Here is a 16,764-nt window from a genome sequence, read left to right as displayed (position 1 = left end):
CAAATTCGATAAACTCCCCATATATAGAAGGTGGAATTATCCACCAAAACGTTTTTTATCTTTTGAATTGCTGGCAGATTGTGAACTTCACTTGGAATGTTTCCTCGAAATTTATATCAGATTTTTGGAGTTGGACACTTAAGAGCCAAATTCTTATTTTGTAGTATAAAGAAACTAGACCAAACTATATTAGTATTGTTTAGTTATTACGAGAAAATGTACGGGCAGGGGAGTGGAGATACGTAGAGCAAGTAATGGGATAATGGTTGGAATTTCCTAAGGTGAATGGGGAACCTACTAAGTCTTTAGATGCTGCAAGGTGACTAAGGCAGGGAGATTTCTTTTTGCAATTGTTATGGAGTATTTGAGTGAGGGCTTAAATGGACTGAAAGATGAAAAAGAGTTTAAATTTCATCCAAAATTAGGCATCACGCTCACCTAAGTTTTGCAGATGATCTTCTACTCTTTGCCAAAGGAGACATTAAATGTATGCACTTGCTACATGACAGATCTGGTAGATTCTCAGCTGCTTGTGGTTTAGAAGCAAAATTGGCTAAAAATTGTGTGTATTTTGGAGGTATGTATAATGATGAGGGAAGGAAAATATTGCAGACTGTGTGATATGTACAAGGAGAGATTTTAAATACCTGGGGATTCCAAGAAACTGAACCTGGCGCAGTGGCAGCCTCTCATTGAAAAGATAGTGACAAAGATATCTTCATGGACTGCAAAAAAAGCTTTCTTGTGCGGGTAGGACTCAACTGTAATTTTTGGTATACAGGCAGTCTCATTGGGCACAACACAACTGTTCATTATTCCTAGGTGATGGATGTAACAGAAGCATATTGTATAAGTTATGTTATGTGCGGTCTGAGAGTAATACTATCACCCCGGTGGCTTGGGATAAGTTAAGTGTGTCTACGAAAAGCAGCTGGTGGTTTCAGTTATGGAATAGAGTTGCAGTAGCAAATTAAGGCATGCTGGGACTTGGCAAGCAAAAAAGACAAGCTGCAGGAAATAAACTAGCTGGGTACGTAGTAAGAAAGGTACTCAACCATATTCAGACACTAGGGGGGCTTTGGGGGGCAAGAGGGCAAGAATAAGAGCATGATAAGGCATATTTATCAAAGGATGATTGGTGATCTACCTAAAATGCACTTCAAGTGTCTGATGTATCATAATTCTGCTCGACCAAGGGCAATTTTAATTATTCTCTATGTGGTCATAGGTGCTCGGAAGGTTATTCATAGTGGATAGATTAGAGAAGTGGTGGATAGCAGTTGATCCAATATGCTCAATGTGTAAAACAGACAAGGAATCACTTATTTGCTGAGAGTTTATGGGGTAATTAAGTTGATGCAATGGATTCAGATACAACACTCACCCGGGAATAATTTGAATCAAATACTCAAAATGGCCTACGCAGAATATATCCAAGCTTTGTGGACTGAACGAAGCGCTAGAATCTTTGAGAAGAAAGAGAGACAGATCAACAATATGCAAAGAAATTGCTTTGCGTGAGAGCAGCAGGACCATATTACAAGGGCTGAAATTCTAGGCTACAAGTTCATATGATTTCTGTGAGATAGAATACTGCAGATGTTGTAGATGTTTACTTGTTACAGTGATTTTCGTTTTTCTTTAAGAATAGCAGACTGTGTTTGGTCTGAGCTAGGTTTTTAAAAATATACTGGGCGATTAATAAAATACCTAATTACCCCATAAAAAAATTGTATACATGCAATACGCGTATTGACCATGTGTGATTTTGTATTTTGTCAGCAAAAATGATACTAAAATAGATGGATATCAGTGTCAATATCCTATACTACAGTTTATTTTAACACAAGAATCTTATAAAATGTGGTGGTCGTTATAGTCTTCTCTCTGTTTGACTTAGAAAAGTCTTATGAAGCAGCAATTTCCCTAAAGCTTTTTTTTCCTTCAGAAAGAGGGCTTAAAGAGTCAAATTAAGTAGTAATTGAATATTAATTCTTCAATCGTAAGAACAAGGAAATTCATTTGTTTTTTTTTTCCTCCTTGTATCTCTTGGCTTGGCCTAAGAAATTGACTAAAGGCTAATGGTTGGCAAGACTGAAGTAAATTCAAAATATTAACGTAGTGAGTAACCGAAACCACTTTCAACGCTCTAGGCATGCAAGAATGTATTTGGAGAATGGGATCCCAGCAAGGTTGTTAGTTGACAGTTTCTTTTCTATTGGATTCAGATATATATAGAGGTGCTGCTAAGTGAGAAAAAGAAAAGTTAATTGACGTTAATCACTCCGTATTGGTACGCAAAAAGTTTAATGACTATGTACCAGCTAGAATCTAAAGATTCAAACTAAAATATTCCAGAAGTTTTAAACTGGAGAAGTCAAATCTGTATATTATCAAGGACAAATATTCAATTGCATACCTTTCAATTCATTCCATCCAAGAAACATATATTCAACCTTTGATATGTTCCAGTTGTCTTTTGGTAAATTTTGCTATATCAAAATACAGCTAGGTTTGTTACCTGTGAATCTGTTATAAGACGAAGACAAATATGTAAGTTGGGTGCATTTATCTAAACCACTCGGAAGTTCACCCACTGCGTTGTCCATGAATAAATTTTTCAAACATTGGCAGATTACTGCAAATGTCATTTGGCGTGAGATCTTTCAAAGCCAAATCATCAATGATCTTTAAAGAGGAGATATCGATGATAGACAGCGGAACATGTTCATATAGATGCAATTTCTGAAAAGATCAAGCAGTTCAAGCCTTGGGAGTTCACCAACAAAAGTGTTATTGCTAATAAATTTCCAAGAAACTAAGGAATGAGAGTTTCTTTTGGGATGACCCTCTTAATCTTAGGCTCTTGAGGTTTAGTGTGACAACTACTCTTTGATGCCTTGTGCTACAAAAAACACCAATCCAACTACAACTTATAGTCCTTTAATTAATTGTGTCCAGTTTTTGGACAGAGTTTCATTACGGTCCCAACTCGTATAAAGGGGTCCGAAACCTATTTTGGAGGAGGGGACCACATTTTTTTAGAGGACTTTTTAACTAAGGGAGAGCACAAAGCCGATGTGGAGGCTGGGTTTCATCTTTTCTTCCACCAAACATAGTAATTTTTATGTTTCTTTGTATGATTTGTTACTTTGCTACCATGTTTATGTGGAGCTAAGTTTCACGTTCTAGGGTTATGGTTCTTTCATGACTATGATTATTCAAATATTGATTTTGATTTCTTATTTTATCGCATTGGTTTATTTATTCAATCTTGCGCTTAATTATTTAATTGCTTGATCACCAATTGAATACTATCTACGAATCTAGAATTGACCTTGAAGTGGGAATTCTAGATTGCACATAGGATTGAGTAGAGCAAGTTCTTGAACCTAGGCATCGAGAAACGGATTCGCCATTACGATAGACATATACCTAATTGCCTTGCTTGGTTGATTTACAGGAATTACAAATGCGTTCTTGCTAGTTCTAACTCCATAGACATATAGGCGTTAGGTTAGCTTAATAGGCGAGTAAGAACTCGATAGATTCTTATGAGCAATATTAACTCTGTCAACCAATAAGCTAGATAAATTAGTTAGTTAATTTAATTGAAGAATACAATAGGAATGTTAGATAGCCCATAACCCTAGATCGTTTTCATAACATTGATAACATAAAATCTACTCTTCCTTGGTTCAGAATTCATTATTTGTTTTCTTTTTTATTTTATTTTAATTAGATTAGAGTCATATACTTCTAGGTTTAATTCTTATTTAGATAATTAGGATAGTCTAATTTAATTAATAGTTAATTATAAGTCCTCGTGGGTTCAACATCTGACTTTTAGTCTCTTTAATACTTGATGACCGTGTATACTTGCTTGTTTGGCCGGAATAAATTTTTGGTGCCGTTGCCGGGGACTTAGAAATTAGCTGTTTTTCTAGATTAGACTTTTAATTTTATCCATTTTTTGTATATATTTTTATTTTTATAAATATTTGATATTTTCTCGTAGTGTGTTTCTAGTTCTTGCATCATGACATCTGGGGATGAAATATACGGAGGTAAGGTTATTATGATAAACACGCTTGGTTGGTGGAAGACTTTTATGGCCCGTAATTTTGGGCTTGTCATGACCTGACCTCTTGGAAGTCTAAATTCGAATATGGAAGTAAGGGTTGGTATTGTGACGAATATTATCGATTAAGGGAATATGCGAAACAACGTTGTCTTCTAACAACATTGGTGAATGATTGTTCGAAGGAGAGAGTTGAGCTTGCACATAAAATTGATAATTTTGGCATGGGTGTGCATAACTTGGATGCAGATTTGAGTGTAAAGGTTGATGCGTGTAATGCCCAATAATTTAATGATGAGTTGTGTGAAGCTAAAAAAAATCTTCTAGACCAAATTGAGGGGTTAAAACGAGAATACCAATCATTAGACCATGTTTTTATTGAGGATGCCAATGTTGAGAATAGTGTTCTAGAGTCACATGAGGGGGCATATAACATTACTTTGGGAGACTTAAGTGTGTGTATATATGGGGATGTAAATAGCAGCACAATTCACGAGTTAGGGCATATTAGACCTCATTCCAATCATTTTTCCACATTGTGTTTAGATAATGAGATACTAATCAAACCATCTGAGCCTATGTGGGAGTCAAAGGGTGAGGATGGGAGTGCCTATATTCTTGAATTTGTTGTGCCAAAAAATAAAAATTACATTCCTCATCTAAACACCGAGAAGTGTAGAGTGAAATTTTATTGCTTGGCCTGGTTATCTTTGTATCCCCACCACTGGAGCATTGTCGTAGACTGGATGCCATGTTAAGAGTATAATTTATAAGTTCGAGATGGAGGAAAAAGTGGTTCACGTCGTGCCGCGACGTTAGATTAGGCGCTTGTTGGGAGGCAACCCAACTATACTACTTTCTTTTAGTTTAATTTTTTTCTTTTTGTATTATTTTTGTAGTGTTTTTTTAATTTTGTAGGATCTTGAGCATAGGAAGCAAGGCCATAGGAAGTGTGCAAAAGTGAGCCAGATGGTTGGAACTAAGTGTGGGGTGCCCGCACAAATGACCATCCTTGGAGAAGTTTGAGTACCTTGTGAGTTGCTATTGCTTCGACCTTTGGCCTTTCAGAGAGTTTCTTGTCCACCCTTTTTATTTTTACTTTATTTGTGCATTGGGGGCTGTCTTTGAATTATTAGTAGTGGTTTGTTAGTAAAAATATTAACTTCTTATTTTAAATTTAGCTTCTTATTTTTGTTTTTTTGGCAGTGGTTAGGCCTGCCATGTTGTATGGGACCGAGTGTTGGCCGGTTAAGAACTCACACATCCAGAAGATGAAAGTAGCAGAGATGAGGATGTTGAGGTGGATGTGCGGGCATACAAGGATGGATAAGATTAGGAATGGAGATATTCGAGAGAAGGTGGGCGTGGCCTCCATGGAGGACAAGATGCGGGAAGCACGACTCAGATGGTTCGGGCACATTCAGAGGAGGAGCACTGATGCACCAGTGAGAAGGTGTGAGCGACTGGCTGTGGTGGGCACGAGTAGAGGTAGAATGAGACCTAAGAAGTATTGGGGAGAGGTGATCAGGCATGACATGACGCATCTTAGGATTACTGAGGACATGGCCCTTGATAGGGAATTGTGGAGGTCGACCATTAAAGTTGTAGGATAGGGGAAGTTGTGGATATTTCTACAGCTCACTAGAGTGAGACTAGCCAGTTAGGAGTTAATCTTAGGATGTTACTGATCAGCTACTGATACATGGATTTATCTGTTGTATATTAGTATACCTTCCATCTTTTTCGTATTTCCTATATTTCTTATATTGCTGTTATTTTGTTATTTTATATTATGTTATGTATTTTATGTTATTTTAGTATGAGTCTATTGATAGTACTAATGTATCGTCTCTTGTTGCTGTCTTGAGCCGAGGGTCTCCTGGAAACAGCCTCCCTGCCCCTCGGGGTAGGGGTAAGGTCTGCGTACATGTTACCCTCCCCAGACCCCACTTGTGGGATTATACTGGGTTGTTGTTGTTGTTGTTGTTGTCTTCTTATTCTTTTTTGTAGTTGTGTAGTAATTTAGTAGTAGTTTTAGTAGCTTAATGTTTTATTCTTTTTCTTTAAATGTGAAAATAAGAAAAATAAAAAAAAAGTAAAAAAAAATTTGGACTTTTCCCGACGATGGATGTCCTAGACAGTTTTCTTGAGGGATTAAAGTCTAACCAAAAAACATAAAAAAAAAATAAAAAAACATAAAAAACATGTCTTTTTTTGTAGCAATAATTCCCCGTGCAACCCTAAATAAGGTATATTTCTATTTACAGTAAAGAATCTTATTGGTACAACTGTCTAACCGCCTAGTACAGAATCGTACAATCCTATTTCGGGATTTGCGCCATGATTTTGGGGACATGGAAGGAATCTTGCTCATTCTATCAAAAATCCATAACGGCATTATTTTGGGGTCGAGGATACTTAGTCTCGATGTTCATTGCATCTGATCCTCGGGCATTGCATCCTATCTTCCAGCTCAGATCTAATCCATTGGGCTCGAACACGACCTTGTTTGAACTCGGGCTTAAGACGGACCCTCGAGCCTATAAATCAGAGGCATATGATTTTGACCGTATGCATATAGTCCTTGCATTTCTTAGAGTAGGTCGATAAGAAACAACTTGACCTTCAATGCTCCGACGCCTCGATCCTGATGTCAATCTCGTGATGTCAGCAGTTGAAGTGATTGAAAGGTTGCTTTTATGCAGTTCCCAGAGTCATTAATTAGAGGCGGCTGACGGGATGTCAGCAGTTGAAGTGATTGAAAGGTTGCTTTTATGCAGTTCCCAGAGTCATTAATTAGAGGCGGCTGACGGTCGGCTATTTGGCTTCCCCTATATGCTTGAGCGACCTCTATAAATAGGCCAACTTCACCATTTTACAAACTTTACTTCTCTAATCATTTTGAAAATTTCATTAGCTCCTTCAACTTCTCTGAGTTCATCCTCCTCTTTAATTTGCCTTTACTTTGCCATCAACCCCTCCTCTTTGAATTTCTACATCATAATGGCTAAAACATTTAAATCCGTTCCCCAAAAAGAAAAAGCCTCATCATCATCGCGTCCAGCCATAAGTAAAATGGTGGTGCTACCTCGAATCGATGAGTGTATTCCCCCTCCGTGTGAAACAATATCCGATTTCAAAATTGAAAAACCTATATCTACACCAGGCCGATGTAAGCCCATGTCCCGATACATCTGCCTGATAACCGAAGATGAGCTTGAGCAGGTAAAAAAGGACTGCAACTAGGAGAACAAAGATGTGGTGATCCATTCTGCCGGGGAGGACATCACTACTCATAAAGCGGGGTACTTAAACATGTATACCTACCCATTCACGTTGGGTTCCGCAGATCCAGCTCTAGGTCCCATAAACCCAGTAATTCTTGATTTTTTCCAATAATACCAAGTGACGCTCGTCCAGATCTACCCTTCATTCTGGCAAATCGTCAATTTGATCAGATACTTCTCGATCCAGGTCGAGGGGATGCCTTTTACCCTCGACCATCTAATTAGGCTGTATAGCCCTCGCCTTTATTGAGGCAACCTAATAAAGCTGCAACACCGATCCTCGAAATCTCTCTTCTCCAGCATCGATGAGGACAAAAATTGAGGATGGATGAGCCGATTTGTCCGATTTAGGACCTCTGACCTGATTCCTGCCAAGAGGATGCCATTCCTCAAGGAATGGAACATGAAATGTAAGTATATGCATATCGATGGTAACTTTATACCCTGCTTCCCCTTTTCTTCATCTTTTTCTCGATATAATCTCTTTTCGATGGTGCAGTTGTTGCTTGGTTTCCTGGTGCGGTCCCAGATCTCAAAGGTTGGGTCCGAAAATTGGCCTCTACTTCCTCATACGCGGAGCGTTACTGGCGTGACTTGGTCAAGGGTCGATGGAAGGCTAAAAACCATGGTGAGATCTCTTGTTTGTTTACTTGTGTTTCTCAGTGAAATACTTACTTTGTGGTATATGCAGGCCTCAGAGACGTTGTTGCCATGCGACCGCCCTCCTCCGGTGAAGAAGAGATCCCAAAGCCTTCCAAAGAAAAGAAGAGAAAGAGGGTGTCGCCTGCAAATACCCCGAAGCCGAAGAAGAGCATGGCTCAAAATCCCAAAGCTGATACTGTGGCCCTATCTTTCGGAAATGGCCCAACGCCTTTGGGACGAGGATGAAGAAGAAGATGACGACTGCCGATTGGTAGTTTGGAAAAAGGGAAGCACTACCAATGGTGGATGATGCAGTTCACTCTAGGACCAAAGATATCTCCGAGGGGAGCTCGAGCAAAGTCCCCGAGCCATCGGTCAATAAAAGAGCACCTCGTCTTGGAGGTCATTTGGAGGGTGAGACTGAGGGGCCCGGTCCTGAGGCCCTTCAAAGAGATGAGAATGCCCCGAGTGGGTCACTTGGGGTAATTAACGTGGATGATTTGCCACCTGGTCCTGAGTTCTTCGAAGGGCAATTCCGAGATGCTCGGAACATGAGAACTCCCGATGTGGGGACTAGCCATGAAGGGCATGATATCTTTCGAGAATGCCTTGCAAGGATCGAAGATGTCCCCGTCCCAGATGCTTTTTTATTTTCAACAAGGCCCATCGGCTCTTCAAATAGGTACGTTTTTGTCCTTTAAAATTATGCTTGCGCTTTATCCTTTTTGTTCTGAGTCTAACTTTTCCCTTTTTGTGAAGGCTGTGATGCTCCATAAAGAAGCATTCTCCACGTCTCGAGTTGAGCTCTCTCGACGTGAGGCCGAGCTTAAGAAAATCTCGAAAGAGAGGGACAGTCTTAAAACCCTCTATGTCAAGAAAGAGGAGGAGATTAGCGATCTTCGAGCCGAACTGGAAAAGGCTCGTCAAAAACAGACCGATCTTATCGAAAAGGTAGTATACCCTTTGAGGTTTTGTTATGCATTTGCCCGATTGATCGGCTAATATTTTAACTTTGCAGGCTCAACAAAAGGGCGAGCTGGTGGAGCAGCTCCGAGAGGAGCTCAGGATGAAGGAGGCCGAGACCCTAGGGTGGAGGCAAGGCATGGATTGTCTCGCCTCAGAGAAAGATACTCTTCGGGAGCAGCTAGCTTTAATCGAATGCCAATTTCAAAGTGTGAAGGAGGAGATCTTGGCTCGGGTCCTCAAAATCGAGTAGCTTAAAGCTAAATCTGCTGTTGAGCTTGCCAAGGCCAAATCTGAAGCAAAGGCGTTTATATCTTCATACCGAGCTGACGCTGAAGCAGCTAACACCCGAGCAAAGGATATCTTTGTTGTAGCCGAAGTTAAGTTATCATGTGCACTTGACCATGCTAGGCGACAGTCCCGGAGAGAAACCCTCGAGGAGGTGCTTGCTCGCGGCTTTGATCTCTCAGCCGATATTGAAAAGGCAAAGACCTTAGAATAAGAGGCTGCCGCTTTGCTTTCTGAGGAAGAGGATTCACCCAGTGGCTCCGAGAGTGGAGGAGATGAAGATGAAGTCCCTGAGGATGAGGCTCCCGAAGACGCGGCTCCCGGAGATGCAACTGCCGAAGATGTGGTTGAGTAGGTTTAGGTTTCTTTTATTTTGTTTCAGTGTTTTTGTGCAAGGACCCCTCGTGGGTATTGTAGAATATCTTTTTTAAGCCTCCCTTGTAAATATAAAGAATCTTTTTGCTTCATCTTTGATTTGTGTCGAATTCCATTTTGTCTTCATTTTGTGAAAAATTTGATGTCTTCAAATTACCAAGTGAACCTTGGCTCGGACTCTGAATATAACAATCCTTAGGTTTTTTAGTGATCAACGTGTGATCTTCGAACTTAGAATGGACTACCTCTAAGGTTTTTGTTAGTCTTCGAGCTATGCTCAAGTTGATTTGGCGCGAGCTCGGGATGTCAGGATTTTGAGTCCGAATTAGGTGAGAGCAAGATCTTGAACCCTATATATTTTGGCCCTTAGGCTCTTCTAGATTGGCCCTTAGGCTCTTTAAGTTGGGCCGATTCGGCCTCTAAAATGGCTATAATTCTGCCTTTTTTTTCGGCTAAAAGACTTAGTGAAATGTTTTGTATGCCTTAGCATGTGTTTTTTGTACCCGTTGGCTTTTTCAAAGGTTCGATCGATTGGAACCTCATTTATAACTTGTTTGTGTAAACATAATTGAATACCTCTTAGGGTTTTTTTTGAAGGCTGGTGTTATCAAAGCCTCTAAATTATTCGAGGGCTGATTTTATCAAACCTCTTTATCTTTGCTTTTGCCGAGGGTAGCCTAATTTAATCGGTTTTTTCAAAGTGTTTGAAGGCCTTTAATTTTATGGCAGAAGTGGGACGTCTCCGAGCCGCATTATCTTGGCTGTAGCCTTTTTATATGACTGTAGTATTTAATATGGTCGTTGCCTTCGGGCATGTCTATTGGACTTGTTTCCCGATAACCTTTTGAACTTTTTCGGAAGGTTAGTCCCCGAGTATACTGGCCTTGGCCTTTATATCAAGGAGATGCCTCTTTGAGGTCTTATGAGTCCAAGTTTTTGATGACTCGGATGCATTAACTGTCGATGACAGTTCCCGAGTATGCTGGCCTTGGCCTTTATATCGAGGGGATGCCTCTTTGAGTTCTTATGAGTCCGAGTTTTTGATGACTCGGATGCATTGACTGTCAATGACAGTCCTCGAGTATTTGGGGGCTGCTTTTCCATTCTGGCTATTAAGCCGTTTCCCATAGTATTATAAGTTTAGAGCTCGTATAATAGTAGACTTTTTCGAGACACAAAGTGTTTTTGATATAAACAGAATGCTTCTTGAGATAATTGATACATGCGTACATGTTTTGCTGTCGGGGCTTGACTATTCCTATATGGACACGGTTCATCTGACCGTTTGGTCCATTACAAAGTTCTCATATAGAGGCCCTCTTTGGCATGAAGTAAAGTATTTTCTTCGAAAATATAACCTCCGAGGGTAATGCCCCCCAGTATTCGAGGTTGATTGAAAAGAAGCCTTGGATACTATTGAGTTCTCCTTAGGTAGAACATAGTTGGTGCCTCTTTAAAAACCTTGTCGGTAAAACCCATTTGGGACAAAATCCGATCTAAGGGAAAAAGAGTGCAACGCATGCTTTAAAACCTAAGGCCTTCGTGTAAAAAGGGTGCCTTCAATAGCTTTGATCGAAAATCTACAATGAGTTAGTTTTAAACTTAAATGGACAAAAGGTAAGTCATACCTTAGCAGTAGTATCATTTGAGTAATGATATGTTCTAATTGTTTGGCAGTTGTTCACCTTCCATTGTGCTAACTTTGTAAGATCCTTTACTGACAACTCCGAGGACTCGGTACGGTACTTCCCAATTCGGTCCTAGTTTCCCCTTCATTCAGGTTTCGAGTATTGAGGGTGACCTTTCGTAGAACTAAGTCCCTGATTCCGAAGTGCCGAAGGTTAGTCCTTTTATTGTAGTATCTTTCGATCCTTTGCTTCTGCGCGGCCATCCGAACAATCACTGCTTCTCGTTTTTCATCTAATAGCTCGAGGCTAGTATTCATAGCCTCGTGATTTGACTCTTCCGATGTATGTCGAAACTTGGGAGCCATAAACTAAAGAGAACGGAGTATCCCCCGTGCTAGACTTTGATGTTGTTCGATATGCCAAAGGACCTCGGGTAGAACTTCTCTCCATTTTCCCTTCGCATCGTCCAACCTCTTTTTTAGATTTTGAATTATAGTTTTGTTTGTGGACTCGGCCTGTCCATTTCCAGTTAGGTGGTACGACATCGATAAAATCCTCTTTATTTTATGTGCCTCAAGGAACACCGTCACCTTGCTACCAATGAATTGTTTTCCATTGTCACATACAATCTCGGCAGGTATCCTGAATCGGCATATGATATGGTCCCAGATGAAGTCAATAACTTCTTTTTCTCTGACCTTCTCGAAGGCTTGTGCTTCCACCCACTTAGAAAAATAATCAGTCATAAACAAAATAAATTTAGCTTTACCTGGAGCCATTGGTAGAGGGCTGACTATATCTATTCCCCATTCATGAAATGCCACGAGGATGGACTGAATGGAGTTGTTATCCCGGTTGATAGATCATCGGTGCAAATCGTTGACACTTATCACACGTTTTGACAAATTCCTTAGTATCTTTTTCCATGCTATCCCAGTAATACCCTGCTTTGATAATTTTACAAACCAAAGACTCGGCGCCGGAGTTATTTCCACAAGTACCTTCGTGGACCTCACGTAAAACATAATCGGTGCCCTTGGCCCTAGACATACTGCCAATATCCCATCGAGTGTTCTCCTGTGCAATGTTCTGCCCTCATCTAATGCAAACCTAGCGGCCTTGGTTCGTAAGGTCCTCGATTCTTTATGGTCCAATGGGAGTTTGCCATCTTTCAAATAATAGATGTACTTATTCCTCTAGTCCCAAGTCAAACTTGTTGAATTTACCTCGGCATGGCCCTCTTCAACCACATGCCTCGATAACTGGACGACAATCCCCAGGACTATATCGTCTTCTTCAACCGAGGATCCCAAATTAGCAAGTGCATCGGCCTCACTATTTTGCTCTTGAGGCACATGATCCAGGGTCCATTCCTTGAAGCGATGCAATGTTACCTGTAGTTTATCTTAGTATCGTTGCATCTTATCCTCACGAACTTTAAAACTTTTGTTTATTTGGTTTACCACCAACAGTGAATCACATTTGGCTTCAACGACTTCTGCTCCCAAGCTTTTGGCTAGCTCGAGACCTGCAATCATGGCCTCATTCAGGGCCTCATTATTAGTTAACCTAGAAGTTTTGATAGATTGTCTAATGGTACCACCCGTAGGTAGCTTCAAGACAATGCCAAGCCCGGACCCTTTCACATTCGAGGCATCGTCCGTGAAAAGGGTCCATACCCCTAATGATGTACCCGAACAGAGCAAGAGTTCTTTCTCCACTTTGGGTATGAGGGTCGGCACAAAATCTGCCACAAAGTCAGCTAGGATTTGAGACTTGATGGCGGTTCGGGGATGATATTTGATATCGTACCCACTAAGTTCGACGGCCTATTTGGCCAATCGGCCCGATAATTCAGGTTTATGCAAAATATTTCGAAGGGGGTATGTGGTTAATACACATATGGGATGACATTGAAAATATGGCTTTAGCTTCCTAGATGTGCTTATCAATGATAGTGCTAATTTTTCTAAGTGAGGGTACCTGGTTTCAACATCTCCTAAGGTTTGGCTTACATAATAAATAGGGAATTGCGTACCTTGCTCTTCTCGAACTAGTACCCCACTTACCGCTATCTTGGATACTATCAAATATAGGTAAAGTTTTTCATCTACCTTTGGGGTGTGAAGCAAAGGCGAGCTCGATAAGTATCGCTTCAGTTCTTCCAAGGCTTGTTGGCATTCCAGGGTCCATGCGAAATCCTTTTCTTTTTAAGCAAGGAGAAGAACCAGTGACTTCGATATGAAGACCTCGAAATGAATCGACCCAAAGCAGCTATTCGACCTGTTAGCCTTTGCACGACCTTCACACTATCCACGATCGTGATATCCTCGATGGCCTTGATTTTATCAGGGTTAATTTCAATGCCTTGATTCGACACCATGAAACCGAGGAACTTACCCGAGCCTACTCCGAAGGCACATTTCTCCGGGTTAAGCTTCATGTTGTATTTGCTTAAGATTTTGAATGTTTCATGCAAATGCGCTAAATGGTTCTTTGCACGCAAGGACTTAACCAACATATCATTAATGTAAACTTCCATTGTTTTACCTATTTGTTCTTCAAACATTTTGTTAACTAGGCGTTGGTATGTAGCTCCTACATTTTTTAGCCCGAAGGGCAACATTGTAACAATAAGTTCCAAATTTAGTAATAAACAAAGTCTTTTCCTGGTCCTCTGAGTTTATCTGAATCTGATTGTATCCGGTGTAGGCATCGAGAAGAGTTAGGATCTCGTGGCCGGCCGTGGCGTCGATCATACGATTGATGTTGGGCAGTGGGAAAGAATCTTTCAGGCATGCTTTGTTCAAATCCTTGTAATCTACACACATTCTGAGTTTCTTTCCTTTTTGGGAACTATGACTACATTGGCTAACCATTCGGTGTATTTTACCTCCCGAATAGACCCTATTTTAAGAAGTTTGGTTACCTCGTCCTTTATGAATGCATGCTGCACCTCGGACTGAGGCCTCCTTTTTGTTTCACCGGTTTGAACCTGGGGTCGAGGCTAAGCCGGTGCGTAGTTATTTCCTGTGGGATCCCTGTCATATCTAAATGGGACCAAGAAAAACAATTCATATTATCAATAAGAAATTGAATGAGTTTTTTCCTGAGTTCGGGGGTTAACCTCGTTCTCAGGTATACCTTTCTCTGGGGCAAGTACTCGACCAATATGACCTGCTCCAGTTCCTCAATCGTTGACTTAGTTGCATCGGACTCTTCGGGAACGATGAAGGTTCAAGGAATAAGGAAATCCTCTTCTTCGTCTTTGATTACCTATTGCTCCGATTCCATCAAGGCTGGAGGCGGTGATTGATATTTGGTCGCTTGCTTACCTTTGGTGTTCAACTTTTCCGAGTTCGAAGGCTCTGGTATCAGTGTCACTTCATCGACAACAAACATCTTCTTTGCAGTGTGTTGCTCTCCGTAGACCTTTTTTACTCCATCCTCTGTAGGGAACTTCAACATCTGATTAAGAGTTGAAGGTACTGCCCTCATGTTGTGTATCCACGGTCTCCTGAGGAGTGCGTTAACTTCATGTCACCTTATGACATGGAACTTCGTATCTTGTAAGGTCCCGACTACGTTTACTAGCAGGATAATCTCTCCCTTTGTTGTTTCATTTGCCATGTTGAAGCCATTTAGGGCCCGGGATGCAGGTACAATTTGATCTGACAAGCCGAGCTGTTCTACGACCCTCGATCTAATTATGTTTGTTGTGCTACCTGGATCCACTAAAACACATTTAGCTTGAATTTTATTTAAAAGGATAGAAACTACCAGGGCGTTGTTGTATGGCTGAGATATGCCTTCTGCTTCTTCGTCATGGAACGATAAGGTGTCCTCGGGCACATAGCTCCGAGTCCATTTTTATCTGGTGATTGATGCCTTGGTGCATTTGAATACAGGTCATTGGGGGACATCGACTCCGCCAACGATCATATGGATTACATGTTGTGGTTCCTCTTGCTCATTTTTCCTTGCATCTCTTTACTTGAAGTGGTTCTTAGCTCGATCACTTAGAAGTTCTCGAAGGTAAACTTCGTTGAACAACCGAGCTACCTCCTCTCTTAGCTACCTGCAATCTTCGGTTCTATGACCATGCGTGCCATGATACTTGCACATCTTTGGGTTCCTTTGAGAAGGATCGGTTTGTATGGGCCTAGGCCACCTGGTGTCTTTGATCCTTCCAATAGCTGACATGATCCCCGATGCATGTACGCTGAAGTTATACTCTAACAATCGAGGTGCCTCCGCAGGGTCGGTATGCTTATCGAACCCTCTCTTACTCATGAGTCCTAAAGAACCTTGGCCTCGATCATTTTTTCGATTATTTTGAGGGGCGTTACGGCTCGAGCCGTTGTTTCTTCGATCGACATATGGCTGGTACCGTTCCTTGTTCGATCTTGATTCCCTGTCTGCATCCCTCGGGGGCTTGGCTGCGAATCTATTAAGATGAACTGAACCCGAGGTTGCTCCCAACTGGTCATCCTCGACCCTGATTTTTGATTGATAACAATTGTGCACATCTGACCATGTCACAGCTGGATACTCGATCAGATTCTGCTTTAACTGTCGAGACGCAATCGAGCTCCTTTCATTCAAGCCCTGCATAAAAGCTTGTACTGCCCAGTCATCCGAGACCGGTGGTAATTCTATTCGCTCCATCTGAAACCTAGACACGAACTCCTTCAACATCTCATTGTTCCTTTGTTTTATCTTGAAGACGTTCGATTTCCTTGTATCCACCTTTATGGCTCCGGTGTGTGCTTTCACGAAGAAGTCTGCTAACATAGCAAACGAATCAATAGAGTTAGGAGGCAAGTTATGGTACCAAATCATGGCTCCTTTCGACAATGTTTCCCCAAACTTTTTCAATAATACTGATTCGATCTCATCGTCATTCAAGTCATTTCCTTTGATCCCATAAGTGTATGAAGTAATATGCTCGTTAGGGTCGGTTTTCCCGTTATATTTGGGTATATAGGGCATGCAAAAGTTTTTGGTAATGTGCGTCGGAGCCGCGCTCTGAGGGAATGGTTTTTGTATGAACTTTTTGGCATCTAAACCTTTCAAAACTGGAGGTACCCCCAATATTTGGTCAACACGGAAGTTATATGTTTCCACCTTTTTTATCATTGTCCTCAATCTTCTTTTCCCTAGTTTCGATCCTCTTGGTGAGCTCTTCGAGCATCCTCATAATGGTGGGTTCAGCCCCCGAGCCGTTCTCGTTTGATCTTTCTGGTACCGGCTCAGTACGTCAAGTGTTTCCTGGTTCGACTATACATGGAGTTCTATTCTGACTCTGAAGTTGAGCGATGATAAATTGTTGAGCTTGTAGCATCTCGAATATCACTTGGAGGCTGATTCCCCCATCTCCCATTCCTTGTGCTCACTGGCCACCAGATCGGGCTTCCCTGTGTATATTCCCTCCGGGGTTTATGCCTAAATCCGCGTTTAGAGCAATGTGTGAACTAACATCAACTGGTTCCATATTTGG

General features: G+C 41.1%; 2 protein-coding genes across 2 annotated transcripts; one reads left to right on the top strand and one right to left on the bottom strand.

Moving 5' to 3' along the window:
- The first annotated feature begins 8,309 nt into the window (after window positions 1-8,309).
- On the top strand, window positions 8,310-9,616 carry LOC138875529 (uncharacterized). Its single transcript, XM_070154364.1, has 5 exons — window positions 8,310-8,636; window positions 8,770-8,961; window positions 9,029-9,208; window positions 9,260-9,457; window positions 9,500-9,616. The coding sequence occupies exons 1-5, from the start codon at window positions 8,310-8,312 to the stop codon at window positions 9,614-9,616; spliced, it is 1,014 nt and encodes a 337-aa protein (XP_070010465.1).
- Window positions 9,617-14,308: 4,692 nt separating this feature from the next.
- Window positions 14,309-16,403, bottom strand: LOC138875528 (uncharacterized). The gene is made up of 4 exons (XM_070154363.1): window positions 15,655-16,403; window positions 14,600-14,781; window positions 14,409-14,482; window positions 14,309-14,314 (listed from the first exon to the last, which is right to left on the bottom strand). The coding sequence occupies exons 1-4, from the start codon at window positions 16,401-16,403 to the stop codon at window positions 14,309-14,311; spliced, it is 1,011 nt and encodes a 336-aa protein (XP_070010464.1).
- Between the last annotated feature and the right edge of the window lie 361 nt (window positions 16,404-16,764).

The sequence above is a fragment of the Nicotiana sylvestris genome, chromosome 8, assembly GCF_000393655.2.
Source record: "Nicotiana sylvestris chromosome 8, ASM39365v2, whole genome shotgun sequence".
Taxonomy (NCBI): Eukaryota; Viridiplantae; Streptophyta; class Magnoliopsida; order Solanales; family Solanaceae; genus Nicotiana; species Nicotiana sylvestris.
The sequence above is the reverse complement of the archived record's forward strand: the minus strand, read 5'-3'. Positions and strand labels throughout refer to the sequence as shown.